The 20371-nt window shown below is 40.9% G+C and overlaps 1 protein-coding gene across 2 annotated transcripts in view; it reads left to right on the top strand.

Moving 5' to 3' along the window:
• Positions 1 to 5365: 5365 nt before the first annotated feature.
• amotl1 (angiomotin like 1) overlaps positions 5366 to 20371 on the top strand; it is a 54253-nt gene continuing 39247 nt past the window's right edge. The window contains exons 1-3 of one of the 2 annotated variants that reach the window (XM_007902043.2): positions 5366 to 5421; positions 15062 to 15217; positions 16158 to 17085. In XM_007902043.2, the coding sequence (XP_007900234.1) occupies positions 16217 to 17085 (869 nt within the window). In that variant the 5' untranslated portion in view covers positions 5366 to 5421; positions 15062 to 15217; positions 16158 to 16216. Of the gene's footprint in view, positions 5422 to 15061; positions 15218 to 16157; positions 17086 to 20371 lie in introns of those variants that run through there. The other variant, XM_007902035.2, reaches the window with a different exon arrangement.

The following is a 20371-nucleotide window of genomic DNA, read 5'->3' as shown; positions in this document are numbered from 1 at the left end:
CCGTGATCTGGCCATTAATTCACCAGTTAAAATTAATCATTCACTTCATGGCTGTTTTGGAGATACTGCTGTCGCATTTATCTACAAATACACAGTCACTACACTTTACATTGAAATTTTGTGAAGTTATTTGAGCCGTTTTTGAAGTGATAAACTACTATATCAGATTCAAAGATTAGTATTATTATAAGTAATATTATTGGAACTTTTTTTCAAAGATGGTTGCTGTTGTAAACATTTTTTGTTAACTTGATGGTAGCAGATAATGAATCTTCAAATGAACACTATTAAACAGGTAATGAAATAGATATTACTCCCATTGAGAAATAGCTTTAAATAGATTCATTATTGGGATGGAAGCATTGTCATCAGTCTGTGTGATACTTTAGAATCCACTAGGGGGCAGGATTCCCTATCTTTTTCACAATGGTTTCTGCCTAACACACCAGTCTGACAGTAATAATAACCCTTGCATTTGATACAGCGCCTTTTACATCAGGAGGACATCTCATGGTGCTTCAAACGATTTACTGAAAAGTGGAGCCACTGTGCATTTTGCAGGCAAATGTGACAGCCAATTTTGCATACAGCCATGAAGTGAATTACAAATTTTATCTGGGGGATCGTTGGCCAATTCACTGGGAAAAACTCCCTTCATTTTTTCAAATAGTACCATGGGATCTTTAACATCCACCTGAGCCTGACTGACACAGTACAGGATTTGTCATCATATGGATGCTTTGCATGGCACTCCAGAGTGGCTTTCTCTGTGACCAACCATAGTGTGAAGACCCCATGCAGCACCTCCTATCGCACCACAACAGGGATCTGAAGCTGCCTTGAACCTCCATCAAACTCCTAATGTGATGTCTTAACAATCCTTGTTTGATTCTGGCAAATTTTATAATCATCAAGGTATGAAATGTTATTTTGGTAAAGCAAGCAGTGTCCTACAGTTTGTACCCAGTGTCAGCCCCAAGCCCTCACAGGCCAGGTATTGGAAATCGCTCTCAACTCTCTCAATAATGAAAAGTAATTTTAGTCATTAAGAGCATTTGTCTCTTCATCTCCTCCTGGCCCATCTTCACCAGTTTGCCCTTTCCATTTCACACACAACAACAACTAGGTTAAGTCTAAAAGTACTTTACAATGGCAAAGGTGATCACTGAGCAGGAAGCGAAGAAGGGGAAGTTTGAGGGTGCTCAACAGACATGATCAAAGAAAACATTTTTATGAAGATTTTAAGGGCAAGGAGATTTTTGGAGAGCGGGGTATTAATTTATAGGGATCAAATGTGAGGGTGAGGATCTTTAAGTCAATTTACTGGGGTCTGGGAGACAAGGAGCCTGGTGAAATGGGTGTGATTGCCACTGCAGGATCTATTGTAGGAGAGGACTCCGGACTTCTGGAATTTATTATGGATAGAGGTAGGGAGCGAATGAGAAAAAGGTTGGAGAAATCTAAATTTTCACGTATGGATGATAGTCAAGTGTATTTCAATTCTGATTCACGCTCCCAAGTTTTCTTAAGAAGGTATTTGCTTTCAAAAATAATCATCTCTGCCTTAAAGTACATCCACTGAACCAAGTGCCTCAGAAATTACACCAAGAATTACCATTGAGATACAATGCAACACAGGAAATAATTTATCAACTGGCTTCAAGAAAACATTCAGGAAAACTCATGAGGCTGAAGAGCGGATAAATTATATTTCCAACATCATATGCTGCTCCCAATCTGTTTCCCAACCATACCAAATCATCAATTGTACTGATACTAGCAACATTCACTTTCATTTCTAATCAATGCTATTTTGTAAAGCATTTTGAGGAGTTTTTTTTACGTGAATAATAATCCCTACATTTTATATACATTGTATAATTCACTATATAATTGCACGTTATTATTACCACTTGTTTGCAAAGATATATAGATGAGGTACAACAACAACAAAATTACATTTATAGAGTGCCTTTCACATCGGGAGGACGTCCCAAGGCGCTGTAAATAGCCCATTAAAAATATTAATAAAGCTTTTGATCTAACATAATTCACATTCATTCAACAAAAACTATCACAAAATTGCATTTATATAGCACCCTTCACATTGGCAGGATGTCCCAATGTGTTGTATGGACAAGCATTTGCATCCAAGCTGGGGTTGGATTTGGGGTTGGGACCAAGGATGTGGGCGTGGTGGGGGAAAGATAAATGAAGGTACGGTCAAAAGGAAGGTCTTGAGATGGACGTTGAAGGAGGTGAGGGAAGGAGCGAGGCAGAGGGACTCCGTCATGGAGTTCCAGAGTATGTAGCCAGAAAGGCTGAAATTGAACATTGTCAGAATTAATTGTTCCACGTCAGGCCTTTGAACTCACAAATCCAATGTAGTGCTGAGGGTGTCCTGCATTGTTGGAGAGGCCATCCTTCAAATGAGCTTCTGTTCAGGTGGATATTAAAGATTCCATGGCCCTATTCGAAAACAGAAGAGGTTTCTCTCAGTATACTGGCCAACAATTCTCCAAACAAAAATAAAATATATAGATAATTCTTGCATTTGATATAATGCTTTTCATGTCTTCTAGACGTCTCAAAACTTTTCACAAAATATACTGTAAAGTGAACCCACTGAATATTTGTGGACGAAACATAGCAGCCAATTGTGCACAGCAGTGTCCCACAAACAGTCGTGAATTGAAGTGATCAATTTATTATTTGTTTTTTTCTTGAAGGATTATTATCAGGCGTGTGGAGTAGGGAAACTTGCCCAAGGTTTCAACCTGTCGGGAATCAAAGCCAGGTCTGTCGCTAACCACTGAACTATAAATAAAATTGATTACTCGCTTCATGGCTATTTGTGGGACATTGCTGTGAGCAAATTGGTACATTCATCTACAAAATACACAGTTGTTACACTTTACAGTAAATCCTGTGAAGTGCTTTGAGCTGTCCTCCCGAGATGAAAGGTACTATATCATACACAAGGATTATTGTTATTATTATTGATAAGATTCATGGGAACCTTTACATAATAGCCTATACCTGGCTTTCTCAGGGACTAAGTTTACATGAGTAAAAAAAATGCAATTTGATGTCAATATTCCTTTAAAACTTAAAACAAAAGAGACCATCCTGATGTTGGAGCCCACTGTTACTGTAATAATGCTATCACTGATAGTGTCCATGTGTGCTTCACAAAACCCTGTTAAACATTAGTGGCCCAGTGAAATAGTTTAGGAAGATAATAATAATCCTTGCATTTGATATAGCTCAAGATGTCTTGAAGTACTTTGCAAGATTTTACTGTGAAGTTTAGTGACTGCAAGTGATTGGAGCAACAAATTTGTGCATAGAAATGTTCCACAAACAGCCATGATGTCAGTTTTGTTTAGGGGATTGTTGATAGGACACCGGGAGAAGCTCCCTTCCTCTTTTTGAATAGTGCCAAGTCATCTTTAATGTCCACTCAAACAGGCCAACAGGATCTCGGTTTAGATATCGACTATCCCTTTTGGATGGTGTACATGTATAGAACAGGATCGAGCTCAGCTGTGCCCTAGCCACAACAACAATAACAACTTGCATTGATATCCCACCCTTCATGCAGTGTCTCAGAACACTGCAAAAAGGGAGGGCTGGATGCCGAGGAAGGGGGAGATGACAATCGGCATAAATAATCTGCAGGTGCTCACTGTTGTGGCTCACACATAAATAGTGGTCACTAGGATTACGTACTGGAAGTTGGAAGGAATAATACCCTCCATTACGAGCAATGTCTTCAGGAGAGGATAAGGGGAGTGGATAGCATCGGAAAAATATTGGCAGGAATTTTTATATTTCCGATATCTATAAAAATCTAAGTAGAGAGAAGATATTTTGTATGTTCTGTTTGGTCCAAATCCATGTTTTTGTTCCTGTGATTTAGTGAGGATTCAGTGAGGGGGAAATAGGAAGATTGTATGTACAGTTTAGCCTGAACTTGGACTCTAAAAGATTATTATTTGATTGTTGTGGGTAAATTGCTAGCCAGGCTGACACGAGATTGTGGTGAGAGCTTTGCTAACTAGCTTGTATCTGGACAAGCTGACAGGCTGTCATTAGGACTCAGGTGTTTTCCTGGGTTGGGGTTAGTAAATCTTGCCCTAGAAAGGCAAAATGATTTTGATGGATACTTTTTTTGTTGCAATAGATAGAAATTCAGACCTGGTGATATTAGGACCCAGAGATCTTGCTGAGTTGCAAAATGTAAAACCCTGATCACAATGACTCTAAGTGGCTCTTTTGGAGTCCTGTAGCTTCCCGGGAGGGTGAAACGTTGGGCAAATGTCCTTACTCGACATGTTCTGTTTACCTAACAGTAAGTAGGAACCTGGTTGTTAGTGGATTGGTGGATCGCTTTTCCGGTGGGTTGCAGGAGGTAAAGCAGTGACGGGGTTGCACTAGGACCTGGGGATGTGATGTGGGTTGCACATAGGACCTGGGATTGCAGTAGGACCTGGGGATGTGATGTGGGTTGCACATAGGACCTGGGATTGCAGTAGGACCTGGGGATGTGGTGTGGGTTGCACATAGGACCTGGGGTTGTGGTGTGGGTTGCACATAGGATCTGGGATTGCACTAGGACCTGGGGATGTGGTGAGGGTTGCACTAGGACCTGGGGATGTGGTGTGGGTTGCACTAGGACCTGGGGATGTGGTGAGGGTTGCACTAGGACCTGGGGATGTGGTGAGGGTTGCACTAGGACCTGGGGATGTGGTGTGGGTTGCACTAGGACCTGGGGATGTGGTGTGGGTTGCACTAGGACCTGGGGATGTGGTGTGGGTTGCACTAGGATCTGGGGATGTGGTGTGGGTTGCACTAGGACCTGGGGATGTGGTGTGGGTTGCACATAGGACCTGGGGATGTGGTGTGGGTTGCACTAGGACCTGGGGATGTGGTGTGGGTTGCACTAGGACCTGGGGATGCGGTGTGGGTTGCACTAGGACCTGGGGATGTGGTGAGGGTTGCACTAGGACCTGGGGATGTGGTGTGGGTTGCACTAGGACCTGGGGATGTGGTGAGGGTTGCACTAGGACCTGGGGATGTGGTGTGGGTTGCACTAGGACCTGGGGATGTGGTGTGGGTTGCACTAGGACCTGGGGATGCGGTGTGGGTTGCAGTAGGTAAAGCAGTGACATTCCTCTCATTCCGATGTGAATGGAGCTGATTGTTGAGCTGTGGCTGTGGCAGTGCTGGTGCTGGTCGCTGCTCTCCAGCTCAAAGCCATTTTCGCTGCACTATAGCCCTTATGTCGAGTCGGATTTATCTCCAGTCCATTTCTGCTCCGGATCTGTGGGAACGCAACTGCAAAGTAGACGGATGAATTGCAAATCCCTTTGTCCTGCAAACACCGAAAAAAAATACTTTGGGGACCAGACAGTGAAGGTAACAGAGTGGAGTGAGTGAGAGAGTGAGTGAGAGAGAGAGAGTGGGAGAGGAGGAGAGAGAGAGAGAGAGAGAGATTGCAAACTGGATAAGTTTTCGAAACTTTTCAGGAAGTTTGGAAGCAGTTGTATGGATTGAGGGCACTGCGGATCTGTGCAGTGTCGAAGGCTGTGTCAGGGATGGGGTTGAGTCACTCTGTTGGTTAGTGATGAAGACATCAGATGTCACAATGTTTCCACTCTTGAGTGAGTGAGTGAGTGAGTGAGTGAGATTGACATGATGTCTCCCTGAAAGGGTGGTGGGAGCAGACTCCATAGTAGCTTTCAAAAGGGAATTGGATAGGTATTTAAAAAGGAAACATTTGCAAGGCTGCGGGGTAAGAGCGGGGCAGTGGGACTAATTGGTAGCGCTTTTAAAGAACAGGCATGGGGCAGGATGGGCGGAATGGCCTCCTTCTGTGCTGTAAGATTCTATGATTCTGTGTCCCGGGGATGGGTGACTGCTTTTCCAGACTCTACACGCGTGTGCGCGCGCGTGTGTGCGTGTGGATATGTGGCCACTGAGGCAGAGAGGGCTTATCGAGCTCATCACTTGCAGGGGCAAATCCCCTTCAACATGTCAACTGTTAGTTTTCTATCTGGAAACTCCCATCCATTTATTTCAGCCACAGACTCTCCTTTCCAGCCTCCTGCACTCATAACAAAGCAGAACTTTGGGAAAGAATGAAGATTTCTGCAAGAATAAAGGTGGGGTGGGAAGAGAGTTTTAACATCTAATATTTTCGAGTGCAACTTTTCCTTTCTGCTACTATTGTTCTAATCATTAAAGCCTATTTTTCTTCATACAAAATACTCTTTTTAAGCAAAGCCCCTCGAGGTTAATTAGTGGTTGTGAATACATATCTTGTAATATTTTCATTTACATGTTGACTGAAAGTTTCTTTTTCTGATTTCGGAGAACCGTGGATGACCTTCGCAGAATTGGATTTAGTTTAAGTGAGACCTTGTACAGGATTGTGCTTGTCTGCATTCCCACCCTATCTGAACGTGCATATTTCCCCTAGTTTGGTCACTCTCTCCACAATAGCATGGTGAACAGCCTCTGATATATTTTTCAGTCTGTGTGTAGCTAACTAACTGACCAGATTATTTTTACAGTAAATTCAGTCAAATACGCATTTGTACAAATACTTTTTTTAAAAAAATTAGTTGCCCTCATCTACCAAAGGCCCTTAACAAGAATGAAGAGCTCAATCTATAACATGTTTTTTATTTGTTTAGAAGACTTTTTTATGTGTCAATCTTTTATTACTGTAATACTTTTACTACAATAATATAAAGGAGTAAATGCAATGAAATGTACTTTTTATTTATTTTTATATTGTTATTTCTCCCTATAGTGTTACTGTGTTATTTTGACTTTAGAAATACCTGTTGAAGTGCCACCCCCCCCCCCCCCACTATACACACAGATATACACACAAAATATAGAGGGTTACGTTATCTGTAAATACACACAGTTATACCACTTTCCAGTAAATACTGTGAAGCGCTTTGAGACGTCTCGATGATGTGATAAGGTGCTACATCAAATGTAAGGATTATTATTATATATCTTGATTCTCAGGTATTTATCTGTTAGGATTGCTCCTTTTCCTTTGGCATTTTCATGGTGCTCGTATTTGTTTTCCAGATAAATAAATTGCTCTATTGCCCACTTTCTGAAACATGATCAGTTCTATCTCCTGAGATGCTTCCTCAGGTTGGCATAGGGCTGGTGTAGGTTGATCTGCCTTCAGATTGTCCCCCAACCATCCCTGCCAGAAAGCACCTAACCTTTTTCCTGCTTGGTTATCCTGTCAGTTACATAATAATCCTCACATTTGATACAGCTCCTGTGTCTCCAAACATTTCCCAAGTAATTGCTATCAAACAAAGTTACTATTTTGTAGCCAAATTTGGTTTTCAGTTTGTGCACAGCAAAGTCCCACAAACAGCTATGAAATGAATGAAGAATTTATCTTCAAAGATTATTATCTGGGGAATTATTGGTCTAAGCACTGGGGGGTACTCCCTTCTCTTTTCAAATCATGTCATGGGACCTAAGCAGGCAGAAGCATCTTGGCAGAGATAGGAGACAACTACAGAAATAAACTTGTTTTCTTAAATCTCATGGTGCACTGTGTTTGGACACAACATTGCTTTACTATCCACTTAATTTGGGTGTCCACTTAATTTTTAATGTTCTTTTATAGCCCATGTTTACCACCATACATCCTCTACTGAATAGGACTGAGTCACAGGCCATGAGTCTGACCGCCAGCACTGCTGATGCTGATGCAAGATCAGTGAACAATGTACACTTGTTCTCCCTCAACCATGTTATAGATCTCCAGGATTCTAACAGAAAAGTTACTACAGAAACAGCTGTACAGTCAAAACCTGCTAAGATCATGCCATGTAATATTATAAATCATTTTAGAATGGAAATTAAATTAAAACTCTCATTGTTATCTTCCTATGGTGGCAGAGAAAGCTACCTTGTGAGACAAGACTATATTAGATTGCAACTGCATAATAATTTTACCAGGATTTCATTGTACTGTAATACTAAAGCACTGAATGAACAGTGCATAGTTCTTTTATAATTCATGTATTAATATAACTGAGACAATTTTTTCCACTCAGCTCCAGTTAATGCTGGAACCAACCAAAAGCCTTAGCCTATGATATTCCTAAGTGAACTAACAGCAGGAAGCTTGCCAGTCAGTACTTGCAATAGCATACTATGCTGTTTTAGCTTGTAAAACTCCAGCATTACCCCAGTATCCGTCTGGAGTCCCCAAGCCTTTGATCTTTCCTGCCTGCACATAATAATTTCAGAGATTAGGTGAGCAGGGTATGTCTCTTTGGCGAGGGAATGTGCTCTCTACTGCAGTCAAACAGAAATTCCCACACGTACATGGAACTCAGTCTGGTTTGCATACTCTTAGTCATGGTGACCATGTCTCAGACACCTACCTGATGGGGGGAATAAATGTATTAAATGAGGATTGTGTGCTTTTATTTCAGCAAAATAAGAGTGCTAAGATAGTCTTTTTTCCTGTCAGTTTTTTGCCCTCTGGTTCCTGTGAAAGTGACTGACTCCTTTATCCCTTTTGGTGGGGTATGAATACTCTGATACCACGCCCAAATCACCATTCTTTATAGGAACATAGGAACAGTAGTAGGCCAATCAGCCCTTTGAGCCTGTTCCACCATTTAATTAGATCATGGCTGATCTGTACCTCAACTAATTCTTTCAATTCAAATTTCGCGCTTTCTCCCCATATCCCTTAATACTCTGACCTACCAAAAATCTATCAACCTCACTCTTAAAGGTGTCGATGGATCCAGCATCGACGTCCTTTTGGGGAGAGAATTTCAGATTTCTATCACCCTTTGAGTGAAAAAATGCTTCCTGCTTTCATTCTTAAGTGGCCTGATTCTAATTGTAACACTATGTCCCCTTGTTTTGGATTCTGCCACCTAAGGAAATAGCTTCTCTGTATCTATGCTATCGAATCGCTTTATCATCATAAATATCTCAATAAAATCACATGGAATGTCTTCTAAACTCAAGGGAATACATTCCACGTTTCACAGTCTTTCCTCGTAACTTAACCCTTTTAGGCCTGGTAACATTCTAGTGAACTTGCGCCGCACCCCTGGGCAAATATATCTTTCCTGTGGTGTGGTGCCCAAAACTGAACGAAGTATTCCAGATGGGGTCTAACTAATGCTCTATACAACTGAAGCATCATTTCTTCCCCTTTGTATTCTAGGCCCTTGTGATTAAGGCCAATATTCCATTCGCCTTTTTGATTACATTTTGTAGCTGGGAACTAGTTCTTAGTAATTTGTGGATAAGGAGCAAAGAGACCCAAATCTCTTTGTGGAGGAACACAAAACCCAAATCCCTTTGCTCCTCCACAGTTCTTAGTCTCTCCCCATTAAGAAAATATTCTGCTTTAGGCTCATTGTTATCTTAACAAAGTCAGCTTTTCACTTGGAGAAGCACTCACTCTTATACTGTAAAATGATGCACCGTATGGGCAGAAAAATCATAAATTGGAAGTTGATTTTACACAGTTCGAATGTAAGGCCCCAGGCTGATTTTCTCCTCCCTAACCCAGAGGCAATAAGAACAATTATAGACCTCATGTGTTGCCGAATTGAGATCAACACGGATCCTACCGTGGGACTTTCTGGTCTTTGTAACTTAGTGTTTGACCGGGCCATGCACTTACCCAGTGACTAGACAATCATCAACAACCAATTGCATTTATATAGAGCCTTTCATGTCTGGAGGACATCCCAAGGCGCCAGACAGTCAAACTTGGCTCGATTATTTGAGTAGCAAAGTCATGAGTGAAATTCAGATCATATCCTACAGCTCGACACATATTTAGTAAGTAATGAAAAGAATCCAAATTAGCTCTGCATTTTAGTTTTAAATAGGAAGTAAATTAATACTGTGTACAGTTCTACTGTGAAATGTTTTTATAGCTTCATCTGTTCAATGCCATGTCATTAGTGGGAGCAGAATGTCATTAAAGTGTCAGCCTAGCTCAGTTGATAACTCTCTTGCTCAGGGTCAAAAGATTGTCAAATTTTGGGGCTTGAGATCATACACCAGAATGACATACCATTACAATTTTGGGTTAGTGCTGGGTTGTCAGAGATGGCTTCCTTTCTATGAGATGTTAAACTGAGGTTCCAACTGCTTGTTTGGCGGACATTAAGGATCCCATGACACTATCCTTCCAGTGTCCTGGACAACAACCCTCTCGTTAAATTGATCATTTGCCTCATGGTTGTTTCTGGGCCATTGCTGACTTCTATCTTCAAATACTCAGTGCAATTACCTGTAAAGTGCTTTGAAACATTTAAGTGCTATATCAAATATATTAACATTATTTAATCTGTCTCTGCAGCAGGCTGTAACTGGAAGGTTAAAAGCTGACCTGTTGATCTCCTTAAACCAATGTTCATTCCACGCCAATAGAATAATCTTATGCAAAATCAACTCAAACTATCTTTCTAATCACAGAGTTACTACATAGTTAATTGTATGTAAAGATAAGTTTAATATTAAGGTAATGTTAGTTAAAGCACTTGCATTTGCTAAGCCAATCATGGCTCAGTTACAAAGTGACTAAAGAATTGTGCTATATAATAGTATTAATAATCCGTGCATTTGATATAGCACCTTATCATGTCTTCAAGATGTCTCAAATAGCTCCAATCCAGGACTAAACTTTTCCTGTAATTTTGTTCACTTTAGTACACTGATTTGGGAATAAATCTTGAGAATGAACCAGAGGAAATATTCCCATTAACCAAATCTTATAGTACACCCGGTAAGCATGTTTACTGAGTATACTATAAAAAAGAACTAAGAGAATAGAACTTGGATTTTTATAGAGCCTCATCACATTGAAATATCTCAAACTTTGTTGTTAACTTTGTCCCTCTGGCTGTTCAGGTGGATGTTAAAGATCTCATGGCACTATTCGAGGGAAGGGAGTTTCTCTTTATGTCCTGGCAAACAATCCCCCAAATAAAATTGGTCACTCACTCCATGGCTGTTTGTGAGTCACTGCTCTGCGCTAACTGGCTGTTGTGTTTCGCCCCAAAATACACAGTGAATCCACTTCATGGTAAATTCTATGAAGCTCTTTGAGACATCTCAAAGACGTGATGAGATCTTACATGAAATGCAAATATTTTTCTTTATTATTTGTCAACAACTTTGTTGTCATTAAGTTGCACTGACGTTTTTGCAATATAAGTTGAACTTCATTATTTCACACAAAAATGGGCAGTATCAAAAAGGGGTGCCATTGAGGGCCCTCTGCTAAAATTAGGGTTGAGGATGTTTTTAGGGTCAGTGGAGGGAGACTTTAAATGTTTGTGTCTAACCATTTCTATATTTGACCTGGGAGTGTCTGATGGTGACACTGGGTGTCTAGAGTGGAAATGTATTCCATTCTCCAACACTGACATCAGTCACTGCATTGAGCATGAAAAAATTCATTGGAAATAAACAAGCAGTTCCTCTGTTTTCAATTAGAACAGTGTCTCATTCCTCTCAGGGCTTCTCTGTGAGGCTGAGTGCAGAAATTGACAAGGTGAGGAAATTGTGAGAGCAAGTCAAATTATTAACACTTTATCTACTCTTGTCTTCCAAAATTGTTTATTAGCCTGGCTTAGTTGGTAGCACTTTTGCTTCTATTCAGAAGGTTGTGGGTTCAAGCTCTACTTTAATAACAGTCTAGGCTAGCACTCCAATGCAAAATGCTGCATTATTGGAGATGCCACATCCTTCAGATAAGATGTTAAACCGAGATCCTATCTGCTTGTTCAGGTGGACATTAACAAATCCTCTGGCATTATTTGAAGAGAGAAGGGAATTTCTCCTGGTATTCTGGCCAACAATCCTACATTGTTGTGGAGTCCTGTAGCTCAGTGGTTAGAGCACTCGCTTTGCAAGTGAGACACCTGAGTTCAATTCCAGGCAGAGGGCGAAACCCTGGGCAAGTTTCCTTACTCCACACGTCTAATAATAATCCCTCCAAAAACCAAAAACAATAATAAATTGGTCATTTTCAATCTACGACTGTTTGTGGGACATTGCTGTGCACAATTGGCTGCCGCGTTCTCCCACAAATAATAATAATAAATAATAATAATCCTTGCATTTGATATAGCGCTTTTCACTTCGGGAGGACGTCCCAAAGCGCTTCACAGAACACACTGTAAAGTGAATTGACTGTATATTTGTGGGAGAACGCGGCAGCCAATTGCGCACAGCAATGTCCCACAAGCAGTCGTAGATTGAAAATGACCAATTTATTATTGTTTTTGGTTTTGGAGGGATTATTATTAGGCGTGTGGAGTATGGAAACTTGCCCAAGGTTTCGCCCTCTGCCTGGAACTGAACTCAGGTCTCTCACTTGCAAATCGAGTGCTCTAACCACTGAGCTACAGGACTCCACAAATATACAGTCAATTCACTTTACAGTGTGTTCTGTGAAGCGCTTTGGGACGTCCTCCTGACGTGAAAAGCGCTATATCAAATGCAAGGATTATTATTATTATTACATATTAAAAAATAATTGATCATTCACTTGACGGCTATTAGAAGGCTATGTGTTCTGTCTGGCATGTTTTCCCATAGCTTTTCCAACTTGGACCATTCTATCCAGTATGACTTTGGTTTGCAGGGTTAACAGGAGCTGAGTGCAAAGAATCCCTGCCCTTCCATGTCCTGCCGTTGAGCCAGGCTGAGTGTACTGTCATCAGCAGTGCCTTGGAATACTGCCTGGCTCAGGAACCAGGATTACCGAGACCTCCACAGAGGATTGGCTCAATTCTGACTTTCTGCTGCCAAACATAGTTATTATTTTCATTATTATCAAACATGTTGTTCGGATCTGGAATCCATTGCCTGAAAGGGTGGTGGCAGCCGATTCAATAACAACTTTCAAGAGAGAAGTAGATAGATATTTATGGGGAGAGAGCGGGGCAGTGGAACTAATTTGGACAGCTCTTTTAAAGAGCCGGCATAGACACAATGGGCTGAATGGCCTTCCTCTGCGCTGCATAACTCTATGACTCTATGTCACTTTGGAGCCAGTTAAGTTCTGAGGAGACCCTGCTTATCCCCCCCGCTCCACAGAGGAAAATAGTTATTTGCAAATTGGTTGCCACATTTGCTTACAAATACACAGTACTACACCTTATAGTAAATCCTGTGAAATGTTTTGAGACATTCTCCCGACGTGAAAGAAACTCCGTTAACTGCAAGAATTATTATTATCAGAGACTGTGCCTGCAAAACAAGCAGGAATTGTGTATCTCAGTTTATTCTTTTAACTTGGACATCTTTTGAACTTCTCCAGCTGGCTAAAGTCCTTGTTTATTTATGTGTGGAAAGCAAATCGTTGTCAAAGCTGTTAGGCCTTTTAATTCCTTTTGATTTAATGTGCTATTGTTAGTACCAGCATTTTCTATTTGTTTTGGCTCTGCACAATCCAAATATGGTCCATATTTTAAAAGCACTCTGCCATTTATAAAAGAAAGTTTTTTTTTTTAACCTCTTCGCTTATTGTTCTCATGGAAAGCATTTGATACAGTTTTTTCTTTTTCTACTAAGACATCGTCCCAAAGGTGCCGCTCTCACTACATTGCCATTATTCAACTGTGAGCTTTGACAGCGAGTGATGACAGGTTATTTGACCACAGTGGGAGGTTGGAGGGAGAGTATATCACAGCTGAGCTCAGCTCTGTCCTCACCCGGCATCCACACACATAGTTCATACACACACCCCCTACTCCCATTGCTCCCATCATACTTGAATCATCTCTGCAATGCAATAATACATTCAATAATATTTATAAAAGGAAGTCTTTTTGGCATGTCCAGGATCTATTATCTCAGATATACTGAATGATGTTTAATGCATGGGACCTAGATATCAGGTAGAGTTCTGTCAAAATTAGCCAGTTTGATATAGCATGTTATCCCATCACCAAAACATCTCAAAGGACTTCAGTGACTCAGTGAATTGCAGTGACTGTGTGAATATGAGCAACCTTGCCAAAGCAGTGCAATGCCCTCCCTCCACTGTGTTGGAGTATTTGAATTCAAAGTTCTGTTGTGGGGCTTAAGTTATATCTGGAATTTGCAAATATATTGTTTCACTTAATGCTGTTTTCCAATAGAATAGACAACCAATATATGTTATATAGTATCTAGTATGGGTCCATACATACACTAGAAGAGCAGCCAAACAGAGATTAATAAAATAAAGAGTCTGGACCATTACATCATTCAGCTGCTGTTTCATGGACAACCAGAAAACCGTTGCGTAAGGAAATCTAGCAAAATACTTAAGGGCCTTAGGGTACCCTAGTGCTCAGCACTGTGCAGCTTCTGAGGAATGTATACAGAACCCACAATCCAGACTGTAGACCCTGTACCGCATATCATTAACCAGACAAGGTTAGCCGAGCACATTTTGACTTCCACTGCCGGTAGATTGTGGTCAATGTTCAGAACCACACAAGTGCACGGGGTTTGTAGCCTCTTCAACTGCCTTGTACCAATGAAAACACAGGCAGTGATCACTCACCACAAAGTGGAAAGTATTAAAAAAGTAACTAAGAACTGAACCATGTTCTGAAGATTTAAAGCACCTGAGTAGCATATTTCCTTAATCTAAAGCAATGATAGATTTTAGGTTTGGGGTGGGGGGTAGGAATTTTACAGCAATTTTAAGGCACCGTCACTTCTAAGGCACATGGACCCTAATTTTGGAGGGGGTTTTAATGAATGAAATGCCTTAAATCTAAGTAAATTTAAGGCATTCAATTATTCCATTCAGCATGTTCACACTGGAGTGAAACTAAGATTGCAGGCATTGAAAACAACTCTAGATGATAATAATCCATGCATTTGATACAGCGCCTTATCATGTCTTCCAGACGTCTCAAAGCTCTTCACAGAATATAATGTAAAGTGAATTGACTGTAAACATGATGTATTGTTTCTATGAATTAAAACTAATTGAGAATATTGTGCTCTTCATCCTCAGATCTGCTCAGTGAATATGCTCCATGCAGTCCAAATTGGCCATTAGAAGAAAGTGGTTATCTGTATGAACAAAGACCCTACGGAGAGCATGAATTGTATCTCAAAAGGCACGAACATTTCCCGATAAGCAACGAGGAAATCAATGCAACTGAGGAAGGTACTTTCTTTACCTTGAATTTTTCAGCAGTGAGAAAGTGAACCAAAACATCTGCTCTGAATTACATACTGCACAGAAACAAGCCATTCGGCACTGCCTAGTTTATGCTGGTGTTTTTCTCCACATTTGTTTCCTCCCTCTGGCCTATAATAAGAACATAAGAATTTGCTAGGCGAAAGAAGACCAAGGTCCATCTAGTTCACCTTCCACCATCCTGGAAGCCGCTTGACATATCATGTCCCAAACTATATACTGTATCCTGAGATATTAATTTTCAGCAGAAATCTATCTAATTTGTTTTGAATCAACTGACATTTTCTGCTTCCACCGTCTCCCTAGGAAGTCTCAGTGGCAACCATACCCTGACATTTCCAGTTTTTACCAAGATGCCGCTGACACAGGGAGGGTTTCTGCACACTATACACAGAAAGCCAGCTAGTCAACACCAGAAGTGTACCGCACTTCCAACATGTGGGTCCATGATGTACCCACACTACATGTTTTATTGGACCCACAGTATACTAAATGTGATATAATGGGCCTAATTATATAAAGCAGTTCACTGGTTAGTACTGAAATGCTGACCAGATTCCTTATTAAGTTGTACTGACTTTGCAAAATTATTTGCTGTTCCTCTTGGCCTCATCAGCGCTTTGTTTTCCTTGAAATCCCACCTGAAAATTTACCTCTTCAACCAATGACTATGGTCACCCCTCCCATCGCCAGTCTCCCTTGCTCAATATCCAACTCTACCATTGTGATTAGTTCCAAGGTATTATCCTATGTGAAGATGCTGCATAAGTCCATGTTATTGTTTTGTTGTTCTGTCGATGCAATGGCAAAATTCATATAAATAGGTTTTACACATAAGAAAATTGCAATAATGCAGCATGACATTTTCTATCAATGTATAAATCTTTGGGATCTTGTTATCTCTTAGGTGTGGAGCCATCTTTCAGCCACTTACCCACAAACCTCACCTGGACTCCAGAATTTGAAATGAGAGGTTCAGAGGAAGTAGCAACAAGAACAGTTTTGCAGCGCCTAATCCAGGAGCAGTTAAGGTATGGGAATCCGAATGAGAACATGAACCTGCTGGCAATACAGCAGCAAGCCACAGGAAGCACAGAACCATCCAATAGTACCGGGAGCACGGTCTCTTCCACTGAGAACCTCATGCAGGAAGAGCCGCAAATGGTCCGCCAGTCAGCACGCCAGGAACCTCAAGGGCAAGAGCATCAGGTGGACAACAGTGTAATGGAGAAGCAGGTACGGGTCACTCAACCGCAGCAGAACATTGAAGAGCTACCAACTTACGAGGAAGCCAAAGCACAGTCCCAGTTCCTCAGAGGTCAGCAACAAGCAACCGCCGCCCCTGGTTTCTATGTTACAGAAGTTGTCAATCAGAAAGCAAGAACAGAGGGGAGACCCACAGTTAATCGAGCGAGCGTTGGCCAGGCACACAAAGATGAAGCACTTAAAGAACTTAAACAAGGTCATGTTCGTTCACTCAGCGAGCGGCTAATGCAGCTTTCCCTGGAGAGGAATGGTGTTAAGTCCCATCCTCCTGTCTCAAACAACAGCTTTCCTTCTCATCATGCCAGCAAAACCTATAAGAATGGAGGACATGGCACTGCTCCACCCTCTCCAAAGGGATTAGACCCACGAGGCCCACCACCAGAATACCCTTTTAAAGGCAAGCAACTGTTGCCTGCACTTAACAAGCCTCAGGACCATGGGCACTTTTACAATGATCCACACTCCAGAATGCTGCAAGAAGTAGCCAAACCATACCAAGCAACTCAGACAATTAGACAGGAAGCAACCATCCTGCGATATCAGTCACCCCCAGAATATGGATCAGCCAGGTAAAAAAAAATTACCTTTCTAGTCTTCACATACAAGCAATCCTTGTGTGAAATAATTAAATGAGAGTGAACGAAGTACTCTGAGCTGTATTTAAGTTGAGACTTCCCTGGAGAGAAATTTTATGAATGAAGTATCACTCCATCCTCACCAGGCTCCACTGGCTCCCCATCTCCAAAGGATAGAGTTCAAAATCCTCGCCCTCGCCTTCAAGGCAATCCACTGCCTTGTTCCTCCCAACCTCTGTGGCCTACTAACGCCACATCGACCTGTCAGCTCCCTCCGCTTATCAGGCTGTGGCCTACTCCACATTCCCCGCCTGGTCTGCCCCACCATCGGAATTCCTACCCACAGTCCCTTTGCACATCTCAAAATCCTCCTCTTCGACCATGTTTTCACCCACCTACCCCTCCCCTCCCTGCTCTCTACCCCTCCTGATCTCAACCCCCTAATCCCTGATTGTCCAGCACCTTGGGACATCCTGCCGACGTGAAGTTTGTTGTTGTTGTGAGACTGGAAATTGCTGCACAAGATACACTTCATTATTCAGACGTTTCTTTATTGAAAGCATGTATTGTATTAGGCTAACTCCAACATGATTTGCTAATATAAATATATTGCTGCTTTCTCAGTATATGTACAATTTCATAATATGACATTACATATTTAATCTTCATACAATCACAGCATTTTTAAGCACAGAAAAATAACCTTCAGCCCAACATAATATACTGGCTCACTGTAAGCTGTCTCTTTAGTTCCATTCTCCATTGGCTTTTTCCCCATTCCATTTTTCCTTTTCAGATGTTTGTCCAATTCTCTTTTTAAAAGTTACAGGACAACCCAATATAATTGTTTGCAGTCACAATCAAATTGATATGATGACTTTGTTCCATAAATCCATTGGGATCTGATTAATTGACTCTCATACCCATTGATTTCTATAGAACCATAGAATGTTACAGCACAGAAGAAGGCCCATTGTGTCTGTGATGGCTCTTTGAAAAACGGATCCATTTGGTACCATTTACCTATCTTTTCACCTGGAAATTAATCCTCTTTTGCCACCTGTTTAGTTCCTATATTGGAAACATAGGTCAATGTATGTATGGAACTCGCTACCCCAAAGGGCTGTTGACGCTCAGTCCTTGAACATATTCAAGACTGAGATAGATAGATTTCTTATTGCAAAAGGTATTAAAGGATATGGGGATAAGGCAGGGTCAGGTTATTAGCTGGAGTTAGATTAGAAGATCAGCCATGATTGAATGGCAGGGCAGGCTTGAAGGGCTGAATGGCCTACTCCTGATCCTACATGTTATGTTATGTGATTGCAATAGACTTGACATTTTTAGTAAGATGGTATGCATTCATATCATCTCCTCTTTCAATTTAAAGCACTCTAATATCAAATGCACCATCACTTGCTTTGTGGAACACAACTGATGTTTGAGCGAATCTAAGATACCTTATATCTGCTTCTATTTTGATGGTTAGCTTTTAAAAATAAGATAAACAAAATATAAAGGAATTTTGGCCTTTAGTTGATACCAGAAAAATCATGTAAAATCCTCATTAATCTCATATGGCATTCCATTAGTTATGACACAATAATAATATCTTTACATTTGATATTTTCAGGAGGATATGTCAAAGCGATTCGCAGTATCTATTGTAAAGAGTAGTGACTGTGTGTTTTGTAGATGGATACAGTTGAACATAAGAACAGGGATGTCCAATTTGGCCCATTGAGCCATTGAGCTCTATCGAATCCCAATTCCCCTCTTTTTCTCCACATCACTTAATTAGCCTTAATTTCCAGAACACTATCAAATAATGTGTTAAAAAAGAGCTTGTTAACCACATTATTTGGTGGTGTTCTGGAACAATGACTTCCACACGCTCACAGCTTTCGTTTGAAGAAATGGTTCTTTGATTCACTTTAAAATGCTTTGGCTCGAATTTTAAAATTATGTCCACTAAAGTAGAGAGAGGAGTCATTCCCTATCCTTGACAGTTCCCTTTATTATTTTAAAGACTTCAATGAGATCATCTTTTAAACTCATCTTTAGGGAATATAAGCAAAATGTACCCAGCCTAAATCCCTTTATCCCAGGTATCATCCTGATGTATCATCACTGGATTTGTTTCAGTGCTAATATATCCTTCCTAAGGTGGGTTCAGTTGACTAAGCAGAGATGTGTTTAAATTTTCAGAATCAACTGTTACAGTACAGGTAGCTCCAGGAATTTCTGGACTAATAATTTGTATTTTTGTTTGCTTTTTTAATAACAGTGTTAACTACAAAAAAAGGGGAAAAAATGTTAAACATGGATCAAAACAAACACAGCAATGTACATGGGAAAATAAGCTTAGTGTGAAATAATTAACAACATGTAACTACGATACATATTTCTTTAGTCGACAGTAGGTTAGGCTACACATCTGTGCTGAGTTAGCTGATTTCAGCTAGAATGTCAATTGGGCACTGTACTATAATTGGCCTCAGTGGGCCTGGGTTACAGAAGGAAAGGTTATCACATTCTTGCTCCTGATTATTATCCAGATTTGTGTGAATATCAGGTGAAGATAGATTGGGATGGGTTATAATGCCTCCCTCCAAATCTCTTGAATGATAGGCATCCAATGAAGAACTCCACTCTCTTCCAGTTGTTCCTTTTAGTAAAACAAATATGGAAATTAGTGTAAAGTATTAGGAAAAAACTCAACTTATCAGTCTTGCTAAGGCCAAGTCTGAATGAAAAAGGACAACAACAAAATTACATTTGTAAAGCGTTTTTCACACCAGGAGGACGTCCCAAGGTGCTGAACGGTGGGGGATCAGGAGGGGCAGGTTTGGGATGAGGGAAGGCAGAGAAGTAGGAGAGCGGCTGAAGACATGGTCGAAAAGGAGGGTTTTGAGTAGTGCCTTGAAGGAGGCATTAGAGGGAGCAAGGCGAAGGGAATGTGGGATGGAGTTTCAAAGGATGGGGGCAGAGAGGCTGAAAGCCCGGCCACTGATAGTAGGCCAACAACTTGTATATAACTTTATATACTGCCCTTCACACTGGTAGTGTCTTGGAATGCGTAATAAGTGAATGGAAATGTTGCATTTGGCCAACAGAGTAAAAGTTTCACCACTCTGACTTGTGACTGTTGTCAAAAAAAATTGGTCACTCAATCCACGACTGTATGTGGGATACTGCTGTGTGCTATTGGCTGCCGTGTTTCGCCCACAAAATATACAGTCAATTCACTTTACAGTATATCCTGTGAAGTGTTTTGAGA

The sequence above is a fragment of the Callorhinchus milii genome, unplaced genomic scaffold, assembly GCF_018977255.1.
Source record: "Callorhinchus milii isolate IMCB2004 unplaced genomic scaffold, IMCB_Cmil_1.0 Scaffold4, whole genome shotgun sequence".
NCBI classification, from domain to species: Eukaryota; Metazoa; Chordata; class Chondrichthyes; order Chimaeriformes; family Callorhinchidae; genus Callorhinchus; species Callorhinchus milii.
Note: the sequence above shows the minus strand (reverse complement) of the source record. Positions and strands in the feature narration are given on the sequence as shown.